A 23,811-nucleotide genomic window follows, 5' to 3' on the forward strand; every position below is an offset into this window, starting at 1 on the left:
GCTCAACATTCAGAAAACAAAGATCATGGCATCTGGTCCCATCACTTCATGGAAAATAGATGGGGAAACAGTGTCAGACTTTATTTTTTGGGGCTCCAAAATCACTGCAGATGGTGACTGCAGCCATGAAATTAAAAGACGCTTACTCCTTGGAAGGAAAGTTATGACCAACCTAGATAGCATATTCAAAAGCAGAGACATTACTTTGCCAACAAAGGTCCGTCTAGTCAAGGCTATGGTTTTTCCTGTGGTCAAGTATGGATGTGAGAGTTGGACTGTGAAGAAAGCTGCGTGCCAAAGAATTGATGCGTTTGAACTGTGGTGTTGGAGAAGACTCTTGAGGGTCCTTTGGACTGCAAGGAGATCCAACCAGTCCATTCTGAAGAAGATCAGCCCTTGGATTTCTTTGGAAGGAATGATGCTAAAGCTGAAACTCCAGTACTTTGGCCACCTCATGCAAGAGTTGACTCATTGGAAAAGACTCTGATGCTGGGAGGGATTGGGGGCAGGAGGAGAAGGGGATGACAGAGGATGAGATGGAAGATGGCATCACTGACTGGACAGATGTGAGTCTGAGTGAACTCTGGGAGTTGGTGATGGGCAGGGAGGCCTGGTGTGCTGTGATTCATGGGGTCACAAAGAGTCGGACATGACTGAGCAACTGAACTGAACTGAACTGAACTGGAAGATCTGAGACACTTTTCCTGCTGAGGACCCTGGATAGAATGAAGTGGGTGGAGCACACAGGCAAAATCGCTGGAAATGAAGCAATGAGCAGTGGGATAGAGAATACAATTAGGATAATTTGGAACTCAAAAGGATAAGGGAATTTTGCCAGCAGACTGCTTCATACTTGAACAGTTACTCTTCCCTGGTCTCCAGCTCACTGGCCTCCTCTATTGATTTTGGACTTTCTCCCTTAATGTATCTCTCTCTCTCTCTCTGTGAGTCTCCTTCCTCAATCATTAGATCTCATGATGTCCATAATAATAACCAATGAGAGTATAACTGGTATTCTCCACAAGTTTGAAGTACAAAATCTTTAAATCTTTACCCATTAGATTGGCACTTTTAAATTACCTCAAACTTAAATTTTCTTTCTAAATATTATGTATTCCATGTATATTTATACCATAGTTCTTAAGGACTTAAACAGAAAATTTTTGAAGCAGAAATATTTTCTGTTAGGATACTGTCTCTAGCTACCTGTGGAGGAGTGGATAATGGATATTTTTAAACGAATAAAAAGCTAAAATAAGAAAAAGAAAACTACTGCAATTAAGCTGACTACAGTTTGAAATTTAACTTCATTGATCTTAAGTCAATCCAATTTATTGATTCAGAATTCCCTTCAGAGAATGAAGATCAAAAATGAGGAAAGGAAGCTGAGGTGCATGTGTAGGAGGAATTTTTCCTATCCTTATTTGTAGTCAGATAAATACTTGGGTTAATTGCCTTTGTTTTAGGTAATTGAATATAATATTAGTAGAAAAGTAGTTATATTTACTGTATTAAAAAGAGTACAGTTTAAATTTAGAATTTGGATGAAGGCAACAGAAAAAGGAAGATTATCTTGTAAGGACAGATTTTGTTGATTTATTTTTAATAGAGATATTTGTCATCTGTCTACTTCAACATGTAAAACCTAAAAGTTTGACTATACATGATAATAGGATAATTTTAACAGTACTAAGATTTTGGCTATACAAGTACTCAAGCTTCAGACATCCTCTCACCAACATAAAGTCTTACTTTATTTTTTATTCAGTTCAGTTCATTGGCTTAGTCATGTCCAACTCTTTGCAACCCCATGGACTGTAGCACACCACGCTTCCCTGTCCATCACCAACTCCTGGAGTTTACTCAAACTCATGTCCATTGAGTTGGAGAAGCCATCCACCCATCTTATCCTCTTTTTTCCCCTTCTCCTTCTGCCTTCAATCTTTCCCAGCATCAGGGTCTTTTCAAATGAAGCAGTTCTTTGGCCAAAGTATTGGAATGTCAGCTTCAACATCAGTCCTTTCAATGAATATTCAGGACTGATTTCCTTCAGGATGGACTGGTTGGATCTCCTTGCAGTCCAGGGGATCTCCTTTCAGTCCAAAGTAATATATTCCATTAAGGGTAGGGGTTAGTAGCTCAGTCGTGCCCGACTCTTTGGAATTAATAATGCTAAAGCTGAAACTCCAGTACTTTGGCCACCTCATGCAAAGAGTTGACTCGTTGGAAAAGACTATGATGCTGGGATGGATTGGGGGCAGGAGCAGAAGGGGACGACAGAGGATGAGATGGCTGGATTGCTTCACTGACTCGATGGACGTGAGTCTGAGTGAACTCCGGGAGTTGGTGATGGACAGGGAGGCCTGGCGTGCGGCGATTCATGGGGTCGCAAAAAGTCGGACAGGACTGAGCGACTGAACTGAACTGAACTGGACTGCAGCCCACCAGGCTCCTCTGTCCATGAGATTTTCCAGGCAAGGATACTGGAGTGGGTTGCGATTTCCTGCTCTAGGGGATCTTCCCAACTCAGGGATCGAACCTGGGTCTCCTGCACTGCAGGCAGATTCTTTACCGACTGAGCTACAAGGAAGCACAATATATCCCATTACTTATATTTATTTATCTGTTTGATATTTAATTCTAAACATTAATCATTATTGCCTTTCGATACTGTACAGTTCTCAGTGTTCTCAAAATTTCAGTGATCCTTTGCAAAGGAGCTAAGCTGAAATTGACTTAGCACATTCTTATTTTATAGAGAGGCCAAATTAATAACGAAGAAAACTTTCATAGGAATAATTAAGAATGTAAGAAATATACCCTCCAGCAAAGTAATAACTTCAAAGGCATACAGTACATGCAACTGTAGAAAACCCAATTATAATTTATTATGATATAGTCATTAAAATAACTTCCCCTAGAGGTTTTCATGAAGTAACACTTTTATAGCTTGTACTTTAAATATAAAGGCAGCTTTTATTTTAAAATAATTACGAGTTTAGCCTTTTTACTAATTCATAATGATATACAACTATTTTATTGGTGATTCAACTTTCCAATTATTGAACACTTTTCTACTTTCCAGTGCAGCTTTGAGCTATAAAATGTCGTATCACCTGGTCATGCTTACTTGTGTTAGTTGCTCAGTTGTGCCCAACTCTTTGCGACTCCATGGACTGCAGCCCACCAGGCTCCTCTGTCTATGGGATTTTCCAGGCAAGGATACTGGAGTGGGTTGCCATTTCCTTTTCCAGGAGATCTTCCCAACCGAAGGATAGAACCCTGTTCTCTTGCACTGCAGGCAGATTCTTTACCGACTGAGCTATGAGGGAAGCCCCAAATATTAAGCAAAACGTGTGTGTGTGTGTGTGTGTGTGTGTATAAAATTTGGTAAGCCCTAAGTAAACATGGGGCTTCCCTCATAGCTCAGTTGGTAAAGAGTCTGCCTGCAGTGTAGGAGACCAGGGTTCTATCCCTGGGTTGGGAAAATCTCCTGGAAAACGAAATGGCAACCCACTCCAGTATCCTTGCCTGGAAAATCCCATAGACAGAGGAGCCTGGTGGGCTGCAGCCATGGAGTCACAAAGAGTTGGGCACAACTGAGCAACTAACACAATATTTGATTAGTATCTGTCTGCTTCAGAGCATAAGCTTTGTGAGGGCAGGGATCATATTTATTTTAAAGTATCCCCAGTTGATACAAAAACTGACATGCTTTGACAATATGCTTAAAGAGATTTGATAAATTAATGTTAATGAATGAAATAAGTAATAGAGCTGAAATTGCTTTCTATTAAATACACTCCTTTTGAATTCAAAATTAACAAGGATGCCTTGAGCTCTTTCCCAAACACTCAAGAGACTTATAAGGCCAGACTTATATGGAATTAATTAATTGCCCCAAGAGCTTTGTAAGGCAGGAAGAGTCATGTTCACACAGTTAATGATGAAAAGGAAATGATTGAAGACCTATCTCCTGTTCCTAGTGCTCTTTCCATTATACTCCAAATACTGATTTCACTGAGAATGGATACCATATTTGTTATTTTAAGTACTGAGTCAACATTTATAGTGCAATAGTTTTAACTAATACACCATTAGGGGTAAGATTTTTGGGGAGGATTGTGTTTATTTGGGGAGGTGGTGGTTTATTTGCTAAGTTGTGTCTGGCTTTTTGTGACCCCATGGACTCTATCCTGCCAGGCTCCTCTGTTCATGGGATTTCCCAAGCAAGAACACTGGAGTGGGTTGCCATTTTCTATCCTAGGGGCTCTTCCCCACCCAGGGATAGAACCCAGGTCTTCTGCATTGCAGGCAGATCCTTTACCAACTGAGCCACTAGGGTAGCCCTTATAGAGGATTATCTATTTTTAAAGTGGGAACACAATAAAATATTATATAGTCCTAAATGTCATCTAATTGAAATATACAGGGAACCTCAATTTATAAAGTCTAAAGAAAGATGCTCTGGTTGAGGGGAAGGCAGGAGATTGAGCCTACAAAATTTCCCTTCATCCCTACTTAATCCTAAAGATATTGTTAAAGACCTGAAGAACCCCATGGAAGATTGTATGAAAACCATGACTTTTGTCCAAACTCTTGAAGTTTCAGAGACATTACAGACTTGGGCTTTTATAACATGTTATTTCTTAAGTATGGAGTGAGCCTTAGATTTATATAAAAACAATAAAACTCATATACTTTATATCATATGTAATTAACATTAATCTACTTTGGAGAAGACAGCCCTAACAACTTTTACACTCTAAAGATAGTTATCTATAATAATGAACAGTGCTTTATGAAACATTTTATTTAATTTTCTGGTTAAAGATATTTATCTCACTTTACTTTTCTTAGATATACCTCCATCAATCTTTTGGTATAGTCAGTAAAGTCCAAATAATTTTCCTTTAGTATAAAAATAATGTTTTATGAAAGTAGAGATGTTCGACAGTTGGAAGTTCAGGGACAGAGTTGAGCCTAGAAATACAGAAACACAACAGACCACTAATAATATTTAAATAATGGTGAGTAGAGGGTATTTTTTAATGAACGAGAATACATAGGAAAGAAGATAGAGTCTGAGGCAATTCCTTAGCCCCTTGGAACTAGGATATTTAGGGATTGAGTAAAGGATGAAAGTGAAAGGTGAAAGTGAATTTGCTCAGTCCTGTCTGACTCTTTGTGACCCTTGGACTGTAGCCCACAAAGCTCCTCCATCTATGGGATTCTCCAGGCAAGAATACTGGAGTGGGTTGCCATTTCCTTCTCCAGGGGATCTTCCTGACCCAGAGATCGAACCCAGGTCTTCCGCCTTGCAGGCAGACGCTTTAACTTCTGAGCCACCAGGGAAGCCCTAGCAAAGGGAACCTGGGAAAGGTAATCAAAATGTGGAAGATTAGGCAGAAATACACTATCACAGAGTCAACAGAAGAAAATATTTTAAAATGAGGGGAGTAATTTGAGTTAATTGAGAGAGCAAGTGGGCTGAAAAGAAGTTATTTGAATTGCCACTTTGGCAACACATATATCATGGATAACACTGGCATGAGTGGTCTCCTTGGAAGGGTAGAAAGAGTAATAGAAGTGGATTCAAGGCAGACTGGGAGATAAGGAAGAAGTAATGGAAGAGAAAACTCCTTGTTGAGGTGGTTAATGGGATTAGGGCATCTGTTCTTGCTAATTAATGCCTATAGAAAGAAGATGTTAGGTGCCTACCCTCTCGTAGAGACGGAGCTAGAGGTGCTTCTACTTTTTTTTTTTTTGATAATTCTTTTTTTATGGCTTTATTTTATAAATGTTACAATCAAACAGTACCATAAAGATTAGAATTATAATCTCACATTTAAAAGTACTTTGATTTCTACTATTCAATTTTTTATATGGACTCATCATCTCAAAAAAAGATACAACATTCTTTGTCAACTCAGCTAGCTAGTGTTGCACCTCTTGATATTTGGCTTAACTGTCAGTCTAGGAGTGCTCTCTTTCTTAATGATTATATTTTAAAGGGATGGCTCCTCCTCCTTGAGAAAGACATTCCTCGGTTGTAAAACTGCCAAGAGGCTGATTTACATGCCCCTACTTTTCAAAAAGGCAGAGAAACAATTTAAAATTTCAAGTGTTCTAAAATAAATGCTCTAAGAAAAAGGAAGTTAGAGGTCTCTCTTCAGAAAGAAACCTGTCTAACACATCATCAAGCTTGGAGAACAGTAAGGCTTCCTATGTCACAGGGAATGTGAACTGTGTATTAGGGATGTCCAGATAAGAGTAAGGTGATGCAGAGAAAAAGTTGTGCAGGAGACCTGGGTTTGATTCCTTGGTTGGGAAGATCCCCTGGAGAAGGGAACAGCTACCCACTCCAGTATTCTTGCCTGCAGAATTCCATGGGCAGAGGAACCTGGTAGGCTACAGTCCATGGGGTTGCAAAGAGTTGGACACGACTGAGCTGCTAACACTTTAACCTTCATGGCCATAATAAAAATGGATAATGGTGAATTATGGTAATTGCTAACAATGACCAGGAAATATAGGAGTTGGTAATTAGCAGAATACTTAACATTGAGATTTTTTAATAGTATAAGTTAGAGGTTATAAGAGATTTTAGGCTGTAAACTAGAAGCTGAGATGGAGAAAAAGTCATTTGATGAGGAGACTTCAGATATCAATAAATTGGATATTTTGTTATGTAGTTGCTTAAGTAACCAGTAAAGATAGGAGCATGATAGAGAGATCTCTATTGAGCTGGTGTTAACGTCTTAAAATCGTCAATGTTTGAGAACAACTGAGAAAATTGTTAATGGTTGTAACAAGGAAGTGCTATGGTCTGATGGTCATCAACAAAAGCAGCTTTATTTTCATTGGTTTGTTTGAGAATGGAGGAAGAAGTGTCTAGAAGTAAAAAGGAGGAGGAAACCAGTTCCAAGGCTCATGGTAGACAAAGTGGGCTGGAGGTGGGTGGGTAGAAAAGAGCCATCCTGAAGTGATGCCTGGTTTTCTTTATTTGTCTGTTTTATTTTGCTTTGTTTTGGCTCCTATATTTCAGTTGTATAAAGAAGATGGATAAAGAAGAACATTCTGACAAATGTTGAGGATGGGGAAGATTTGGTTGCAATTTCTGAGAAATATAATAAAAGTGTTTGTGGGACTTGGAAAAGATGGGAGATTTGGTCAGATTAAGGAGGACACAGAGATATTTGGATAAATGTCCATATGATGATGGCTCACCTGTTGCTTCGGATAAAAGCTGAATAAATAGGGCTGCAACCAATGGTAGAATTAAAACTGTTGTTCTCCTAGGGTCATGGAAGTAAGCCCTGTAATTTCCTCCTCCTAGGATTTAATCTCTTGGGTAGTGTAAATTTGGAGGCAGATGGTGTCATGGCAGAGGAATATGATTTGCCGGGAAGTTGGGGAGGGGGCCCTGTGGGAGTCCCTTAAGACTCTCAGTAGGCAATGCTGTGCCCTGGAAAAGGACCTTTACCAAGGCTCCTTGATTTTTGTTGTGATGGTGATTGCTTTGAGCATTATAGTAAAATTATTCACGTTATTATGGTAGCATTGAAAATACATAAATACTTGGTCTTTCACTCACTATTTAACTAGAAATTAACCATTTGTGGATAATTATCATTGGGTAAAACTCCAATGTTCACATTGATCCCATATATCAGTTTAAATTCTATCCTGAAAGCCTCATTTCTTTTCCTACCTGAAGGTGAAAGAAGAGAAAATGATTCAATAAAACCTCTCCTTTGTACTATTTACCTGTAATCCTATATTTGTGATTTTTGTTTTTAGGAACTGTAATAGAAAGAGATGAGTGCTTTGTAGGGAAAACAGTTTTGTCATTTCACAGACTCTCACTCGCCCCTGACCCACAATTCTCCAAACCCTGTCAGTTCCTAGCCACTCACGTTACAGCCCACATAGCATCCCCTATAAAGAAATGGATTCAATGAAATCATTCTGCTGTACACAGACTTACTATTTAGTCAATGCTGACAGACTCCTGTAGCTAACAAGGTAATGTGTCAACATGACATTTCTTTATAACTTGTTTTAATGTTTTAAAGTCTGGACTCTTCAAGTATAGACTAGTTAATCAATTTTACAGAGACCATACACATTTCTCTAAAAATAATGCTGAATGTGAGCTTGTGTTTGTTGGGAATTTATAGAAAGCAATGGAATTTCAGAACTATTTTATTTTTTACTCTGCACAAAGAGAAATGGGAGATAAGAGAGATACAAAGAAAAGAGAAATAACTAAATAACTTAATATTCATCTCATGGTGTCAAACATGGTGCAAGATGTTTTAATGATATTTCTTTTTCACAATGACATCATGAAACACTGTAAAATAGATATTAATATTCTTGCTTTACAAACAAGGAAACTTAGTTTCAGGAAACATTAACTGAATGAGCAATTTATCTACTGTCATAAAGCTGCTATATGTTATACATGGTCACAAGATATATCATTTCATTTTAAAAAACATTCTCTACCCATGTCCCAGAAAAGAAACTGAAAAAAAACTTTCACAAGAAAAAAAGAAAAAAACCTGTGCAAAAAGGAATCTATGATGTGATAAGAGAAACTGTCCAAAGTCCTATGAGATCTCATATGAAGAAGAGATGATTTCTGGAAATTTTATATAAAAGGGGTTATTTTGAGTCAGATAGAAAAGAAAAGAATTAGAGAAATTTAAATAAAAGCCTAGACCATTTACAGCAGAGCAAAATTGAGTTGCTGAATTCAGCTGAGCTGAAATTTATAGTGTCTTTGCTCTGCTTTAGTTTTTATATTGGGAGGGAGGATTAAAAAAAAAAAACGTAGGCAGAGAAGAATGATCCAGAAAAGTCAGAGAGATTGAAGCTTCAGATGAGAGAAAGGATAATTGATGAAGCAATGTTCTAGATGTAATAGGGTACATAATCATAGCCACCATTTGTCATCATTTTTGTATTTCAACACCTCTGAAATCAGAATGGGTCTTACAATTGATAAGAAAGCATCATTATTGAATTTTAATGGGAGTATTTTTCTATTCTTAGAATATATAAAGTAATTGTGATTCATACAAGGAATGGGTTGTCAGTTTGAAAAATACAGTAGGTATCAAAAGTTTAGACATTTTGTAGTTTCCAGAGTCATACTTTATTTTTTGTTCCTTACTTAAAAAAAAAAAAAAAAAAACCTCTCTCTCCCCCATTTTCTCTCACTTAGACTCCCGCACAGCTTGAATTTTTCACGCACAGCTTGAATTTTTCACGTTCTTAACAATCGTTGTGTTTGAACCCATCGCATAAATACTTGTGAATCCCAGGGCTATGCTCCTGACTCTGCTTCCCCTGACCCACTGTCTGTCAATGGGCTCTCTCCTATCCTGCCCCCAATCCCCTGGTCTGTAGCCCTAACAAATCCCCCTTCTATGTCTTCAATCTCCTCATCTCTTGAAAAAATCACCAACTCACACTCCCGACCACTTTTTGAATACATCTGCTTCCTATAAGTCTAAAAAAAAAAAGTCTTGTCTCACTTTAGCCTTCCTCTTATAAAACAACAACAAAACATCCCTAACTTTGTGTCCACAGTCTTGTTTAAAGAAGTCAAAATCAACATATTCATTCAGGTGAGAAGTCATAGTTTAGTAACAATATTCTACTCTATGACTTGCTTATGAGACACATATAATTGGTCTCAAAGTCCCTCGATGGTACTTAATTAATGTCTCTCAGGTCTGCTACTTGTTTCAAGACTTAGTTTTTATTCCAATTATTGAAATAAAAGAACAAATCATATTCTAGGTAATAATTCAGCAATAATGAAGTTTCTCAGGGATAACTGGGAGACTTACCTTATCCTCTTCATTGTTAGTTGTCAGTTATTTACATTGTATCATTCTGTGTTTGTCCTTTACTTAAACAAACCTAAATGTTTTTATGTATGTGACATAGACTATATGTGTTTTCTCTTATTAATGCAGATGTTACCAATGCCAATAATCTGTGGCATGAGTTGCGAATGTGGACTTTGTCAATGTTTTCATCAAGATCAATTTAATACAGTCTATGATTTAAAGTCAAATTTCTTCTATCATGCTATAATCTGACTAATTATATTGGACTTGGCATGCTGTCTTTAACTTTACTAAGAGGGGCTAACAAAGCTAATTAGAGCATTTTCAGGTTTGTATTTCTCATTCGCATGAAATGTGCACTTGATCTTTTGAAGTGAAAGATCACCATGATTTGTTTGGCTATTTTTCACTCTAAGATTGTCATTATGTATAAATGATGGCTGGCAAAATAAGATTATTGCTGAGTCAACTTAGATAGCCTGTTCTCCAAAAAATTGAATGCATTCTTTCTGTGTGTATTGTTAAATTGTGTGCATTTAAACTTTCTAGTATATTATGATAATTTTCAACAAAACATAAAGAAAGAAGGAAGAAAGGAATAGTTTATCTGGTTGAAGAATACAAAATTGCTATTCTTACTTGGTCAGAAATCTTTTGAGTCATTTTCACGTTTGGATACCAAGTGATGATTATATTCAAAACTTATTGACTGTACCCCTATTTATTATATTTCTTCTTTATTTCAAAGGTAACTGTAGTATATTACTAAATCTCATGTAATCTATAGTTGTTTGCTAAGAATGAAGGTATTCAGAGGATTTTACTTTCTTTAGTTACTAAATGTTTTTTTTTTTCATGTTTTGTGAAATTTTTTATATTTTTTTTAAATACAAATTTATTTATTTAAAGTGGAGACTAATTACTTTACAATATTGTATTGGTTTTGCCATACATTGACATAAATCTGCCATGGGAGTACATGTGTTCCCCATCCTGAACCCCCTCCCCCTTCCCTCCCCATCCCATCCCTTCATCCCAGTGCACCAGCCCCAAGAACCCTGTATCATGCATTGAACCTGAACTGGCAATTTGTTTCACATATGATAATATACATGTTTCAATGCCATTCTCCAAATCATCGCACCCTCGCCATCTCCCACAGAGTACAAAAGTCTGTTCTACACATCTACATCTGTGTCTCTTTTGCTGTCTCGCATACAGGGTTATCATTCAGCTCAGTTCAGTTCATTTTAGTCGCTCAATCATGTCTGACTCTTTGCGACCTCATGAACTGCAGCATGTGAGGCCTTCCTGTCCATCACCAACTCCTGGAGTTCACTCAGACTCACATCCATCGAGTTGGTGATGCCATCCAGCCATCTCATCCTCTGTCATCCCCTTCTCCTCCTGCCCCCAATCCCTCCCAGCATCAGAGTCTTTTCCAATGAGTCAACTCTTCGCATGAGGTGGCCAAAGTATTGGAGTTTCAGCTTTAGCATCATTCCTTCCAAAGAAATCCCAGGGCTGATCTCGTTCAGAATGGACTGGTTGGATCTCCTTGCAGTCCAAGGGACTCTCAGGAGTCTTTTCCAACACCACAGTTCAAAAGCATCAATTCTTTGGTGCTCAGCTTTCTTCACAGTCCAACTCTCACATCCATACATGACTACTGGAAAAACCATAGCCTTGACTAGACAGACCTTTGGGGTATCATTACCATCTTTCTAAATTCCATATATATGCATTGGTATATTGTATTGGTGTTTTTCTTTCTGGCTTACTTCACTCTGTATAATAGGCTCCAGGTTCATCCACCTCATTAGAACTGATTCAAATGTATTCTTTTTAATGGCTGAGTAATACTCCATTGTGTATATGTACCACTGCTTTCTTATCCATTTGTCTCCTGGTGGACATCTAGGTTGCTTCCATGTCCTGGCTATTATAAACAGTGCTGTGATGAACATTGGGGTACATGTGTCTCTTTTAATTCTGGTTTCTTTGGTGTGTATGCCTAGCAGTGGGATTGCTGGGTCATATGGCATTTCTATTTCCATTTTTTTAAGGAATCTCCACAGTGTTCTCCATAGTGGCTGTACTAGTTTGCATTCCCACCAACAGTGTAAGAGGGTTCCCTTTTCTCTACACCCTCTCCAGCATTTATTGCTTGTAGACTTTTGGATTGCAGCCATTCTGACTGGCATGAAATGGTACCTCATTGTGGTTTTGATTTGCATTTCTCTGACAATGAGTGATGTTGAACATCTTTTCATGTGTTTGTTAGCCATCTGTATGTCTTCTTTGGAGAAATGTCTGTTTAGTTCTTTGGCCCATTCTTTGATTGGGTCATTTATTTTTCTGGAATTGAGCTGCAGGATTTGCTTGTATATTTTTGATATTAATTCTTTGTCAGTTGCTTCATTTGCTATTACTTTCTCCCATTCTGAAGGCTGTCTTTTCACCTTGCTTATAGTTTCCTTTGTTGTGCAGAAGCTTTTAATTTTAATTAGGTCCCATTTGTTTATTTTTGCTTTTATTTCCAATATTCTGAGAGATGGGTCTTAGAGGATCCTGCTGTGATTTATGTGAGAGAGTGTTTTGCCTATGTTCTCCTCTAGGAGTTTTATAGTTTCTGGTCTTACATTTAGATCTTTAATCCATTTTGAGTTTACTTTTGTGTATGCTGTTAGATAGTGTTCTAATTTCATTCTTTTACAAGTGGTTGACCAGTTTTCCCAGCACCACTTGTTAAAGAGATTGTCTTTAAAACACTTTAATAATCCTCTTAAATTATTTGAAAACAGGTTTGATTAGTTTAATAGACCTTGCATTTAAAAGTGATAGTATCCTCATCTTTTAAAAAAATCTGTCAAGTAATATAGATTCCTAGGGAGCATGACAAGGAAGCATTATCCAACTGTACAACATTCATAGAATAACATTTTTCCTTGAGTCTCTGTCTCTTGGAGAATCTAGCTTGAAGAAACCTTTAGAACAAGTTTTCTTTCTCACTTGAGCCTAGAGCCTACAACAGACTTCTCCCAGCGTCCCATCATATCCTTCCTGTTTAAAGTTTCCTAAAGGGAAATCTTCACACTGAGAGCTCAAAAGTAATAAACAAATTTGAGAAACTCAAAGATATTTAGGAGTTCAAAATATATTGGATATCTAAAGGATTCCTTCCCAGCCCCAGATAAAAATCCAATATTCTTAAAAAAAAAAAAAAAACAAAAAAAAAAACCTCTGAATATGTGATCTATGTTCTCACATAAGAAATCCCACACTTAGTCTTAAAATAATCTACCAGGAGAAAGAAAATAGAAACCTAGAAATCCGTGGTTCAAAGCAAGTTACTTAGTCTTCTGCCTCTTACTTTTTTCATCTGTGAAGTTAGATAATAATTATAAGTTTGTCATAGGGTTATAAATAATATGTGTACAGCTTCATCTAGTAAAGGCCATGGTTTTTCCTGTGGTCATGTATGGATGTGAGAGCTGGAGTGTGAAGAAGGCTGAGCGTCGAAGAATTGATGCTTTTGAACTGTGGTGTTAGAGAAGACTCTTGAGAGTTCTTGGACTTCAAGGACATCCAACCAGTCCATTCTGAATGAGATCAGCCCTGGGATTTCTTTGGAAGGAATGATGCTAAAGCTGAAACTCCAGTACTTTGGCCACCTCATGCGAAGAGTTGACTCATTGGAAAAGACTCTGATGCTGGGAGAGATTGGGGGCAAAAGGAGAAGGGGATGACAGAGGATGAGATGGCTGGATGGTGTCACTGACTCGATGGATGTGAGTCTGAGTGAACTCTGGGAGTTGGTGATGGACAGGGAGGCCTGGCGTGCTGCAATTCATGGGGTCGACAAGAGTCAGACACGACTGAGCGATTGATCTAATCTGATCTGATCTGATTTAGGATAACCTCTCTAACATGGCAAAACATTTACTACCTCTAAAGGGAATATTGCTCTACCTCCAATATACATAGACTATAAATCTAGGGCCTTCATGGGGAAATTGAAGCCACTCGTGACCTTAAATTTGCATTTAAAACAACTCCAGATTTCCACCAACGTATGGAAATGTTGGCAGGAGTGCACATTTTTCCATTTATAGATTTTATTTGTTTATATTTTAAAGATGTACGGTGTTTCCTTGGACAAAGTTAGAAATCACATCAAATCTGGTTCTTCTTGCTATCTCTCATCTCTCTCTCCCCTCTCTTTCTCACACACACACACACACACACACACATACACACAGACACACACACCACATGCAGCCAGAAGAATCCCTGACAGTACATGTCCATAGCTCATCTCTTATATAAGTCTTGCAAAAAGCTCACAAAGAAGAATTTGAAATGTGGTTAATAGGGAACAAAAGGAACTACTGTGAAATATACTACAGAAAACAAGATAGAAATGAGAAAAAAATTTAAAAAGGAATATTCTCCAAAAAACATATTTCATGGACCTGTTAAACAATTAACTAGATGTTAAAAACTCAGGATAAGACAAAAAGAATCAGATTTTAAAAAAAAAGAGTTAATGGAATTGGAAATGCCCCAAGAGATATTAAAAGGAAGTGTTTTCCAAAAACATAAAATTTATACAAAGAAGAATTTAGAAATCTTATTCTATCACCTCCACTAGCTTTGTTCGTAGTGATGCTTTCTAAGGCCCACTTGACTTCACATTCCAGGATGTCTGGCTCTAGGTCAGTGATCACACCATCGTGATTATCTGAATCACACCATCGTGATTATCTGAACCCAGATAATCATGATGGTGTGATCACTGACCTAGTATCCAGACATCCTGGAATGTGAAGTCAAGTGGGCCTTAGAAAGCATCACTACAAACAAAGCTAATGGAGGTGATAGAATTCCAGTTGAGCTATTTCAAATCCTGAAAGATGATGCTGTGAAAATGCTGCACTCAATATGCCAGCAAGTTTGGAAAACTCAGCAGTGGCCACAGGACTGGAAAAGGTGTTTTCTTTCCAATCCCAAAGAAAGGCAATGCCAAAGAATGCTCAAACTACCGCACAATTGCACTCATCTCACACGCTAGTAATGCTCAAAACAAAATTCTCCAAGCCAGGCTTCAGCAATACATGAACCGTGAACTTCCTGATGTTCAAGCTGGTTTTGAAAAGGCAGAGGAACCAGAGATCAAATGCCAACATCCACTGGATCATGGAAAAAGCAAGAGAGTTCCAGAAAAACATCTATTTCTGCTTTATTGACTATGCCAAAGCCTTTGACTGTGTGGATCACAATAAACTGTGGAAAATTCTGAAAGAGTTGGAAATACCAGACCACCTGACCTGCCTCTTGAGAAATTTGTATGCAGGTCAGGAAGCAACAGTTAGAACTGGACATGGAACAACAGACTGGTTCCAAATAGGAAAAGGAGTACATCAAGGCTGTATATTGTCACCCTGTTTATTTAACTTATATGCAGCGTACATCATGAGAAACGCTGGACTGGAAGAAACACAAGCTGGAATCAAGTACTTGAATAGTTTATACTAAGTATATAATTTAATTATGTATCTACCTTTTGCTTTCAGACTTTTATGGACAGTTTCAAGGGTTTATGTCTCAGTAGGCAATGGCTTCTTCAAATTTACATAATAATGAAATAATTATTAAGAAATTTAATCAGTATTGAAATTTTACAAATAAACACATATTGTGAAGATGTTAGCTATAATAACATATAAGGCATGGATAGAAAGGGACTTGAGAGTTTCTATCAGGTGCAGAATGGGAGTCGAATCAAAGGACATTCCCTTTTTCTAAAAAGAAGAACCTTGGAATACTTGCCTGTAAGTATTTCATAATTGCTATTAATCAGTAACTGCCATATGGTTTCCATTATTTCCTTTCCAAACAGAAGTACTTGCTATTACACTTACCATGTGCTGCTTTCACCACTGTATATTATTTGTCTCTATTTCCTTTACATGCTTTCACATAAAGGGAGGGCTTCCTTGGTGGCTCTGATGATAAAGAACCTGCCTGCAGTGCAGGGAGCTCAGGTTCAATTCTTGGGTCAGGAAGATCCCCTGGAGAAGGGAATGGCAACCCACTCCAGTATTCTTGCCTGGGAAATCCCATGGACAGAGGAACCTGGCTGGTACAGTCCATGGGGTTATAAACAGTCAGACATGACTGAACACCTTTCATTTCACTTCACTTCAAATAAAGGAAATCTACATCTGGTCCTGATGAAGAACTATCCATCATAAGACCGTGAGTTTCAAGCCTAAGGCCATGTATGTGTGAATAAACCATCTGAACCATCTTTGGTACCTTTGTTGGGAGGGGGGCAGTAAGTGTATTTTGTAAGCAGAAGAGAGATAACTCAATTACAGTAACCAAGGAATGTACTTCTTAAATTTTATTATTGTCAAAGCCATTGACTCACTTCTGCCCCTTGGGGCTTTCTGCCACATTGGCTTTTGCCATGTGATCTGTTACAGCCAATAGAATGTGAGCAAAAATGTCAAAAATGTTATGCCAGTCCAGTGATTTTAAGAGAAATTTCATGTTTTCATTAGTCATTTTGTGTTCTTGTTCTCTGCCATGAGAACAGCAGGACCCAGGACCCAGGCAGTAGTCTTCTGTTCAACCTATGCTCCACAGTGAAAAGGTCATAAAGCCTTACTGAACCAGTCCATGCCAGTGCAGCCTAGCAAATGTGCAGCTGAAATCTTGGCATTCCCTATTGCTGTAGCAAAAGATGACTAAGAGACTATATTTTTAAAATAAATAAGGCAGAAAATACATTTGAACGTACAAAAAATATAAATCGAATCATATGTTCTTTAAGCCCTTCCTAAAAAAATTAACAATTTAAAATTTTCAGTTGAACATAAGGTGAATTGAGAAATTATAGCAAAAAGATTTGTGATATGCAATTCTATTTAATAACAAGATAAGACTAAAGCAGAGTATAATGTAAATGTAATCAACTCTGAGAATTCATAAGTAATATAATTAATAATATTTAAGAGGGAAAGGGAAAGAAAAATTATGAGGCTGTGAAATCACACTGATTATCTCATTTGAAACTGATAAACAAGTAAAAAGATGAGAATGTTCGAAGGTTTAAAAAAGTAGAGTAGAAAAAAATATATTAGAAAAAAATGATGTAGTCATAAAACCCAGAAGTTGTATGATTGTGATAGTCCTCCCATGTCCCATTTCAATGAAAGATTTGTTGCCTGTGTTGAAAGACTGAGAACATTGTTGGTAGATAAATGTTTTCAAGGGTTGCCTGAACTGCAAAGACTCATCTAGCCCATGTCTCACTCTGCCACATACTGTATAAATGACTGGCCATCTCAGCTCAAAGTGGAACAACTCTGAAGGCCCACTGTAGCTCAGAGCTCCTGGAGTTACCAGTCCAGACTACTGTTGGGTTTACATTCCAGCTTGGCTTCTCCCTTTACCCAGACCTGATTCTTATCCCTCCTATTCATAAACATGCATCCTAAGTGCTACTGCTGCTAAGTCACTTCAGTCGTGTCCGACTCTGTGCGACCCCATAGATGGCAGCCCACCTAAATATCTTAATGCTAACTGTGTCTCAGAATATACTTCTTGGGAACCGAACACAACAGAAGGTAAAGGGGAAAGAACGTATCTTAGCTCACATGTATGCTAAGCTATTTTAGTCGTGTTCAACTCTTTGTGACTTTATGGACTGCAGCCAACCAGGCTCCTCTGTCCATGGGATTCTCCAGGCAAGAATACTGGAGTGGGTTGCCAAGCCCTCCTCAGGGGGATCTTCCCCACCCAGGATTAAGCCTGTGTCTCTATGTCTTCTGCTTTGGCAGGCAGTTTCTTTACCAGTAGTACCACCTGGTTTCCTCAAAAAACTGATTCCAAGACAAACATTTACAGAAATAATTTATTCAGGACATGAAATGACTCAAAGGTTCACTTTTAAAAGCAGACTCACAAGAATAGGAGCCTGTACTCTTATCAAGCTCTATGAGAAATTTTAAGAATAAAAGAAATCAAGAGCCTGAATTAGGGAAAGGCTCTAGGCAACTAGGAGCTGCTTACTGGGACATTCTTTCTCATTTTGTACACATTCTATGTAACCTAGAGCTATAAAGGAGGTCTCCTGTGAGATACAGGCATTATATCACCCAGTAGAGAGTATTAACTTATGAAATACATCCACTTACTACCCTAGGTTATTATATAGCTTATGGGAAAATTTCCAGGGAGTCATAGCCCACAAATTCCATAGATTCTAGCTTTGTTCACCACAAGTAAACCTATACAGTACATGTTCTACTTCAACATTCATACATAAGAACCCCTGTCCCCGAAAACAGGATTAATGTGGTTTGTAAGGACAAGAGGTACAGTAATTACCATATTTATAAGGAGGTAAAACTGAGACAGCTGCCTTCCTTCTTTCACTGAGACATCTAGACCTCACAGAATGACTTCTTTTATTCCCTCCTCCCTAGAGGTAGTAAGATTTGAGGAGAAGTAGGGGAAAGAGTAGGAAATTAATCAAGGAAGTCATGAAAGCTAATAAAGTGCCTACTAATTAGAAGGGCCTCTGCTTTGGGCAACTAGAAATTTATTCTGGAGTGGGAGGTTGGGGTTGGCAGATGTAGACTTTATATATAAGACTTATATATATATAAGATGAACAAAAAGGTCCTACATTATAGCACAGAGAACTATATTCAATATTCTATGATAAACCACAATGAAAAAGATTATTTGAAAAAGAATGTATGTATATGTATACGTTAATTATATATGAATCTCTTTGCTGTACAGCAGAAACTAACATAACATTGTAAATCTACAGTTCAGTTCAGTTCAGTTCAGTCGCTCAGTCGTGTCCGACTCTTTGGGACCCATGAATCGCAGCACGCCAGGCCTCCCTGTCCATCACCTTCTCCCCGAGTTCACTCAGACTCACGTCCATCGAGTTGGTGATGCCATCCAGCCATCTCATTCTCTGTCGTCCCCTTCTCCTCCTGCCCCCAATTCCTCCCAGCATCAGAGTCTTTTCCAATGAGTCAACTCTTCGCATGAGGTGGCCAAAGTACTGGAGTTTCAGCTTTAGCATCGTTCCTTCCCAAGAAATCCAGGGCTGATCTCATTCAGGATGGACTGGTTGGATCTCCTTGCAGTCCAAGGGGTGCAGCATATTCACAATATCATCTTTCAGGATCCTGAAATCAACAGTATTTCAATTTAAAAAAATAATAAAATAAAATCCAATGTCTGCTCTTTCATAAAAAATGTGCAAAGAACTTAGTCACACTGTAAAGTACATGGAATATTATCAATATTAAAAGACTTACATATTTAAAATTAGAAAACTGAGTGAAATTATGGTATTGTAAAAAATTGGTATCTTCACCATGTTTTTCCTGCAGGGGCCAGGATTGATGCCCCATTGGTCTGGATGGTGATCATGAGGAAGCCGCATAGACACAGATCAGATCAGATCAGATCAGTCACTCAGTCGTGTCCGACTCTTTGCGACCCCATGAATCATAGCACGCCAGGCCTCCCTGTCCATCACCAACTCCCAGAGTTCACTCAGACTCACGTCCATCGAGTCAGTGATGCCCATCCAGCCATCTCATCCTCTGTCTTCCCCTTCTCCTCTTGCTCCCAATCCCTCCCAGCATCAGAGTCTTTTCCAATGAATCAACTCTTCGCATGAGTGGCCAAAGTACTGGAGTTTCAGCTTTAGCATCATTCCTTCCGAAGAAATCCCAGGGCTGATCTCCTTTAGAATGGACTGATTGGATCTCCTTGCAGTCTAAGGGACTCTCAAGAGTCTTTTCCAACACCACAGTTCAAAAGCATCAATTCTTCGGTGCTCAGCATTCTTCACAGTCCAACTCTCACATCCATACATGACCAAAGAAAAAACCATAGCCTCGACTAGACGAACCTTTGTTGGCAAAGTAATGTCTCTGCTTTTGAACATGCTATCTAGGTTGATCATAACTTTCCTTCCAAGGAGTAAGCGTCTTTTAATTTCATGGCTGCAGTCACCATCTGTAGTGATTTTGGAGCCCAGAAAAATAAAGTCTGACACTGTTTCCACTGTTTCCCCATCTATTTCCCATAAAGTGATGGGACTGGATGCCATGATCTTCGTTTTCTGAATGTTGAGCTTTAAGCCAACTTTTTCACTCTCCACTTTCACCTTCATCAAGAGGCTTTTTACAAGAGGGTGTGAAAGATTCATTAGTCGCAGAAGGAAGCTTTTTGCTGAGGAAAACAGAGCAGGCTCCTGAGCAGAACTAAAAATGGTTGGATAGAAAAGAAGAACCTGGTGGCATGAGGAATGGTAATGGTTGGTACTAGGCATGGAGTGAGGATTCCTGCTGGCTGGCGGGGGCTTCATGGTTCAGATGTGGGCGAAATGGGGAAATTGAAAGCTATGCTTGAAAGTTGTCAGCATTGAAAGATCAAAAATGACTCAAACTTTTTATTAAAACACCTGACATGATAAAGTCATGAAGACTTAGCTGAAAGTTCTGAGACATGCCTTTGGCTGCCTGTGCTCACTAGGAATGTCTATCTATCCTTGTATCTTTGTATCTATCTGTATTTTTAAATAGAGGTCTCAATAATTACTTAGCCATAGTGAGGTTTTGTTTTAGCCAAAAAGCCGTTAGGGATTTTCCATAAGATGTTATTATTATTATTTTTCTTAAAGCATTATTCTATTCTAAATGCACTTTAATTTTATTGTTTGGATTCTATCAGCTTAAATAGATTTATTTACAATTAATATTCTATAAGAAAAATTCATGAGTTCACTAAATCACACAACTGAATATTAGGTTGGTACAAAAATGATTGTGGTTTCTGACCATAAATTTTAAATCATTATAACTAGGCCCACAAACATCTTTATTCATAAAAATAGGAACCATTACAATCAATACATTCTTGCCAGCAAGAACTGTTTGTTTACTTCTACAATGTAAAAATCCTTGCTTTGGGATTTGACAAACTCTTGGAAAGCATTTTTGGTTGTGGAAGTATTTTCCTTGCAAAAAGTTGTCGAGATGCTTGAAAAAGTGGCAGTCAATAGGTTAGAGGTCAGATGAATATGGTGGATGAGGCAAAATTTTTTAGTCCAATTCATACACATTTTGAAGCACTGGTTGTGTGATGTGCGGTTGGGCCTTGTCAGGGAGAAGAATTGGGCCCTTTCTGTTAACCAGTGCTGACTGTAAGCATTGCAGTTTTTGGTGCATCTCATGGATTTGCTGAGCCTACTTCTCAGATGTAATGGTTTCACTGGGATTCAGAAACCTATAGTGGATCAGACCAGCAGCAGACCAGCAGAGAGTGACCATGACATTTTTGGGGGTCTAAATTTAGCTTTGGAAAGTGTTTTCGAGCTTCTCAGTGTAACCACCAAGCTGGTAATTGCCGGTTGTCATATAAAATCCACTTTTTGTCACACATCACAATCCAATTGAGAACTGGTTCATTGTTGTTGTGTAGAACTAGGGAAGATGAAAATTGAAAACAATGCTTTCACTTTCATGCATTGGAGAAGGAAATGGCAACCCACTCCAGTATTCTTGCCTGGAGAATCCCAGGGACGGCAGAGCCTGGTGGGCTGCCATCTATGGGGTCACACAGAGTTGGACACGACTGAAGCGATTTAGCAGCAGCAGCAGCAGCAAGAGGCACCCTCTTATCAAGCTTTTTCACCCTTTCAACTTGCTTTAAATACTGAAATAACCATAGAATGGTTGACATTGACTTCCTTGGCAACTATCATTGTGTAATTATATGAGGATCAGCTTCAAAGATAGCTCTCAGTTGGTCGTTGTCAACTTCTGATGTCCAGCCACTGTGGTCCGAATCTTTAAGGCTCTCATCTCCTTTGTAAGCCTTCTTGAAGCTTTTCTGCACTATACATTCATTAGCGGTTCTTGTGCCAAGTACGTTATTGATGTTGTGAGCTGTTTCCACTGCTTTACTTACCCATGTTGAATTTGGGTAAGAAAATCGCTTGAATTTGCTTTTTGTCTAACATTATTCCCCTAGTCTAAAATAAATATAAAATACACAGCAAGTAATGTCATTAGTTCAAAAACATAAAATGAGAAATGTGCATTAAAATGACGATAACATAACCACATTTATTTAAGAACATATTCCAGTATCAAATGCCAAATCTCAACAAAGCAAAAGTGAAAGTGAAAGTGAAGTCGCTCAGTTGAGTCTGACTCTTTATGACACCATGGACTGTTACATACCAGGCTCCTCTGTCCGTGGGATTTTCCAGGCAAGAGTACTGGTGTGTGTGGCCATTTCCTCCTCCAGGGGATCTTCTCAACCCAGGGATTGAACCCAGGTCTCCCATATTGTAGACATACGCTTTACCGTCTGAGCCACCAGGGAAGTGACCAACAATGAGAAACCAAAATTAATTTTGTACCAACCTAATAGTCATAACCAATGAACATATAAATCTTGTATATGTTTCTACACTGAGGTATAGAACAGTCTTATGGACTCTGTGGGAGAGGGAGAGGGTGGCAAGATTTGGGAGAATGGCATTGAAACATGTAAAATATCATGTAAGAAACGAGTTGCCAGTCCAGGTTCGATGCACGATACTGGATGCTTGGGGCTAGTGCACTGGGACGACCCAGAGGGATGGTATGGGGAGGGAGGAGGGAGGAGGGTTCAGGATGGGGAACACATGTATACCTGTGGTGGATTCATTTTGATATTTGGCAAAACTAATACAATTATGTAAAGTTTAAAAATAAAATTAGAAAAAAAAATTATGCATAAAAAAAAAATCAAAAGCAGTTTCCATTGTGGGGTTATTGTACTGCAGAATTACTCTTGTAGGTGAATTCCTTCAGAAAATGGATTCCAGAGCAAGATTTCAGAAGTTGACTCAACAATAAGAAGCCAAATGGTGACTTTCACTCACGTGTATTTTTGTGTTTTGAAGGTAATAGGGTAACATTCAAAACATGGGAGAAAATGGTTGGCATGTGAACATCCAGTGAAGTATTAAAGTTTAGCAGATCCAAAGGTAACCCTCAGATAAATAGACAGAAATTGCTCTTAAAAGTACTATGTGGAGATTTTAATTCTAAATATGGAAAAAAATCAAAGGATTTCTTTTAAAGAATAAAGTAAGCTATAACTGGCAGTGAAAAAAGATTTACCACCTACCTATGAAAACAAGGTTTAGCTGCAGGTGAGTAAGTAAACATATCTGAAAAAGCTTTCAGAAGAATAAAACAACAAGGAGTGGAAATGGGAAAAAATGTCTCCCAGGGAACAAAGAAGACCATCTTTTCTATATCTCTGCAGGAGTGGCTATGACTGTGTCTATGAATACAGCATCCATGGAAAAAATAGACCTACATTCATTTTACAGAGAAGAGGAATATTTGAAGTATTGCTCTGGCCATTTGTTTTGTTTTGTTTTTATTGGTTTCTTTAAAAATGATTGTGTGATACTCCCTTTCTTAATAGGAAGTTTCTGGGTGGCAATGCTATTTTATAGAGGATTTTTGGTGATACACCATAGCACCAAATAGGCAATAAAGTATCCATATTTGAGTCCTATTTTGGAGAGAATAAATTTGTCTACTGAGCAAGAGAAAGGCCATTTATCTTCTGAGTTATTAAAAACTTCTATCTCAACCTGATATGAGAAGAATAAATTCAATGAACCAGTAAATTAGAGGTTTAAATATACTGGAATAGAATAGATGAAAAAAGGCACAAGTATATGATACCACAAAAAAATTATGGGCTTTGAAGTCACACAGATCTGAGTCCAAATTTTAGTTAGCAAGTTAATCACCATATAACCTTGTAAAAGATAAATAATCTGTCTGAATCTTTGGCTTCTTCATATATATATATATATATACTG

The 23,811-nt window shown here is 38.1% G+C and overlaps 1 protein-coding gene across 1 annotated transcript in view; it reads left to right on the top strand.

The window, feature by feature from the left end:
* Positions 1–15,601: 15,601 nt before the first annotated feature.
* Positions 15,602–23,811, top strand: part of LOC104998227 (E3 ubiquitin-protein ligase MGRN1-like) — a 31,834-nt gene continuing 23,624 nt past the window's right edge. The window contains 1 exon segment of the mRNA XM_010853304.1: positions 15,602–15,703. Coding sequence (XP_010851606.1) covers positions 15,602–15,703 — 102 coding nt within the window.

Source organism: Bison bison, unplaced genomic scaffold (assembly GCF_000754665.1).
Source record: "Bison bison bison isolate TAMUID 2011002044 unplaced genomic scaffold, Bison_UMD1.0 scf7180017864325, whole genome shotgun sequence".
NCBI classification, from domain to species: Eukaryota; Metazoa; Chordata; class Mammalia; order Artiodactyla; family Bovidae; genus Bison; species Bison bison.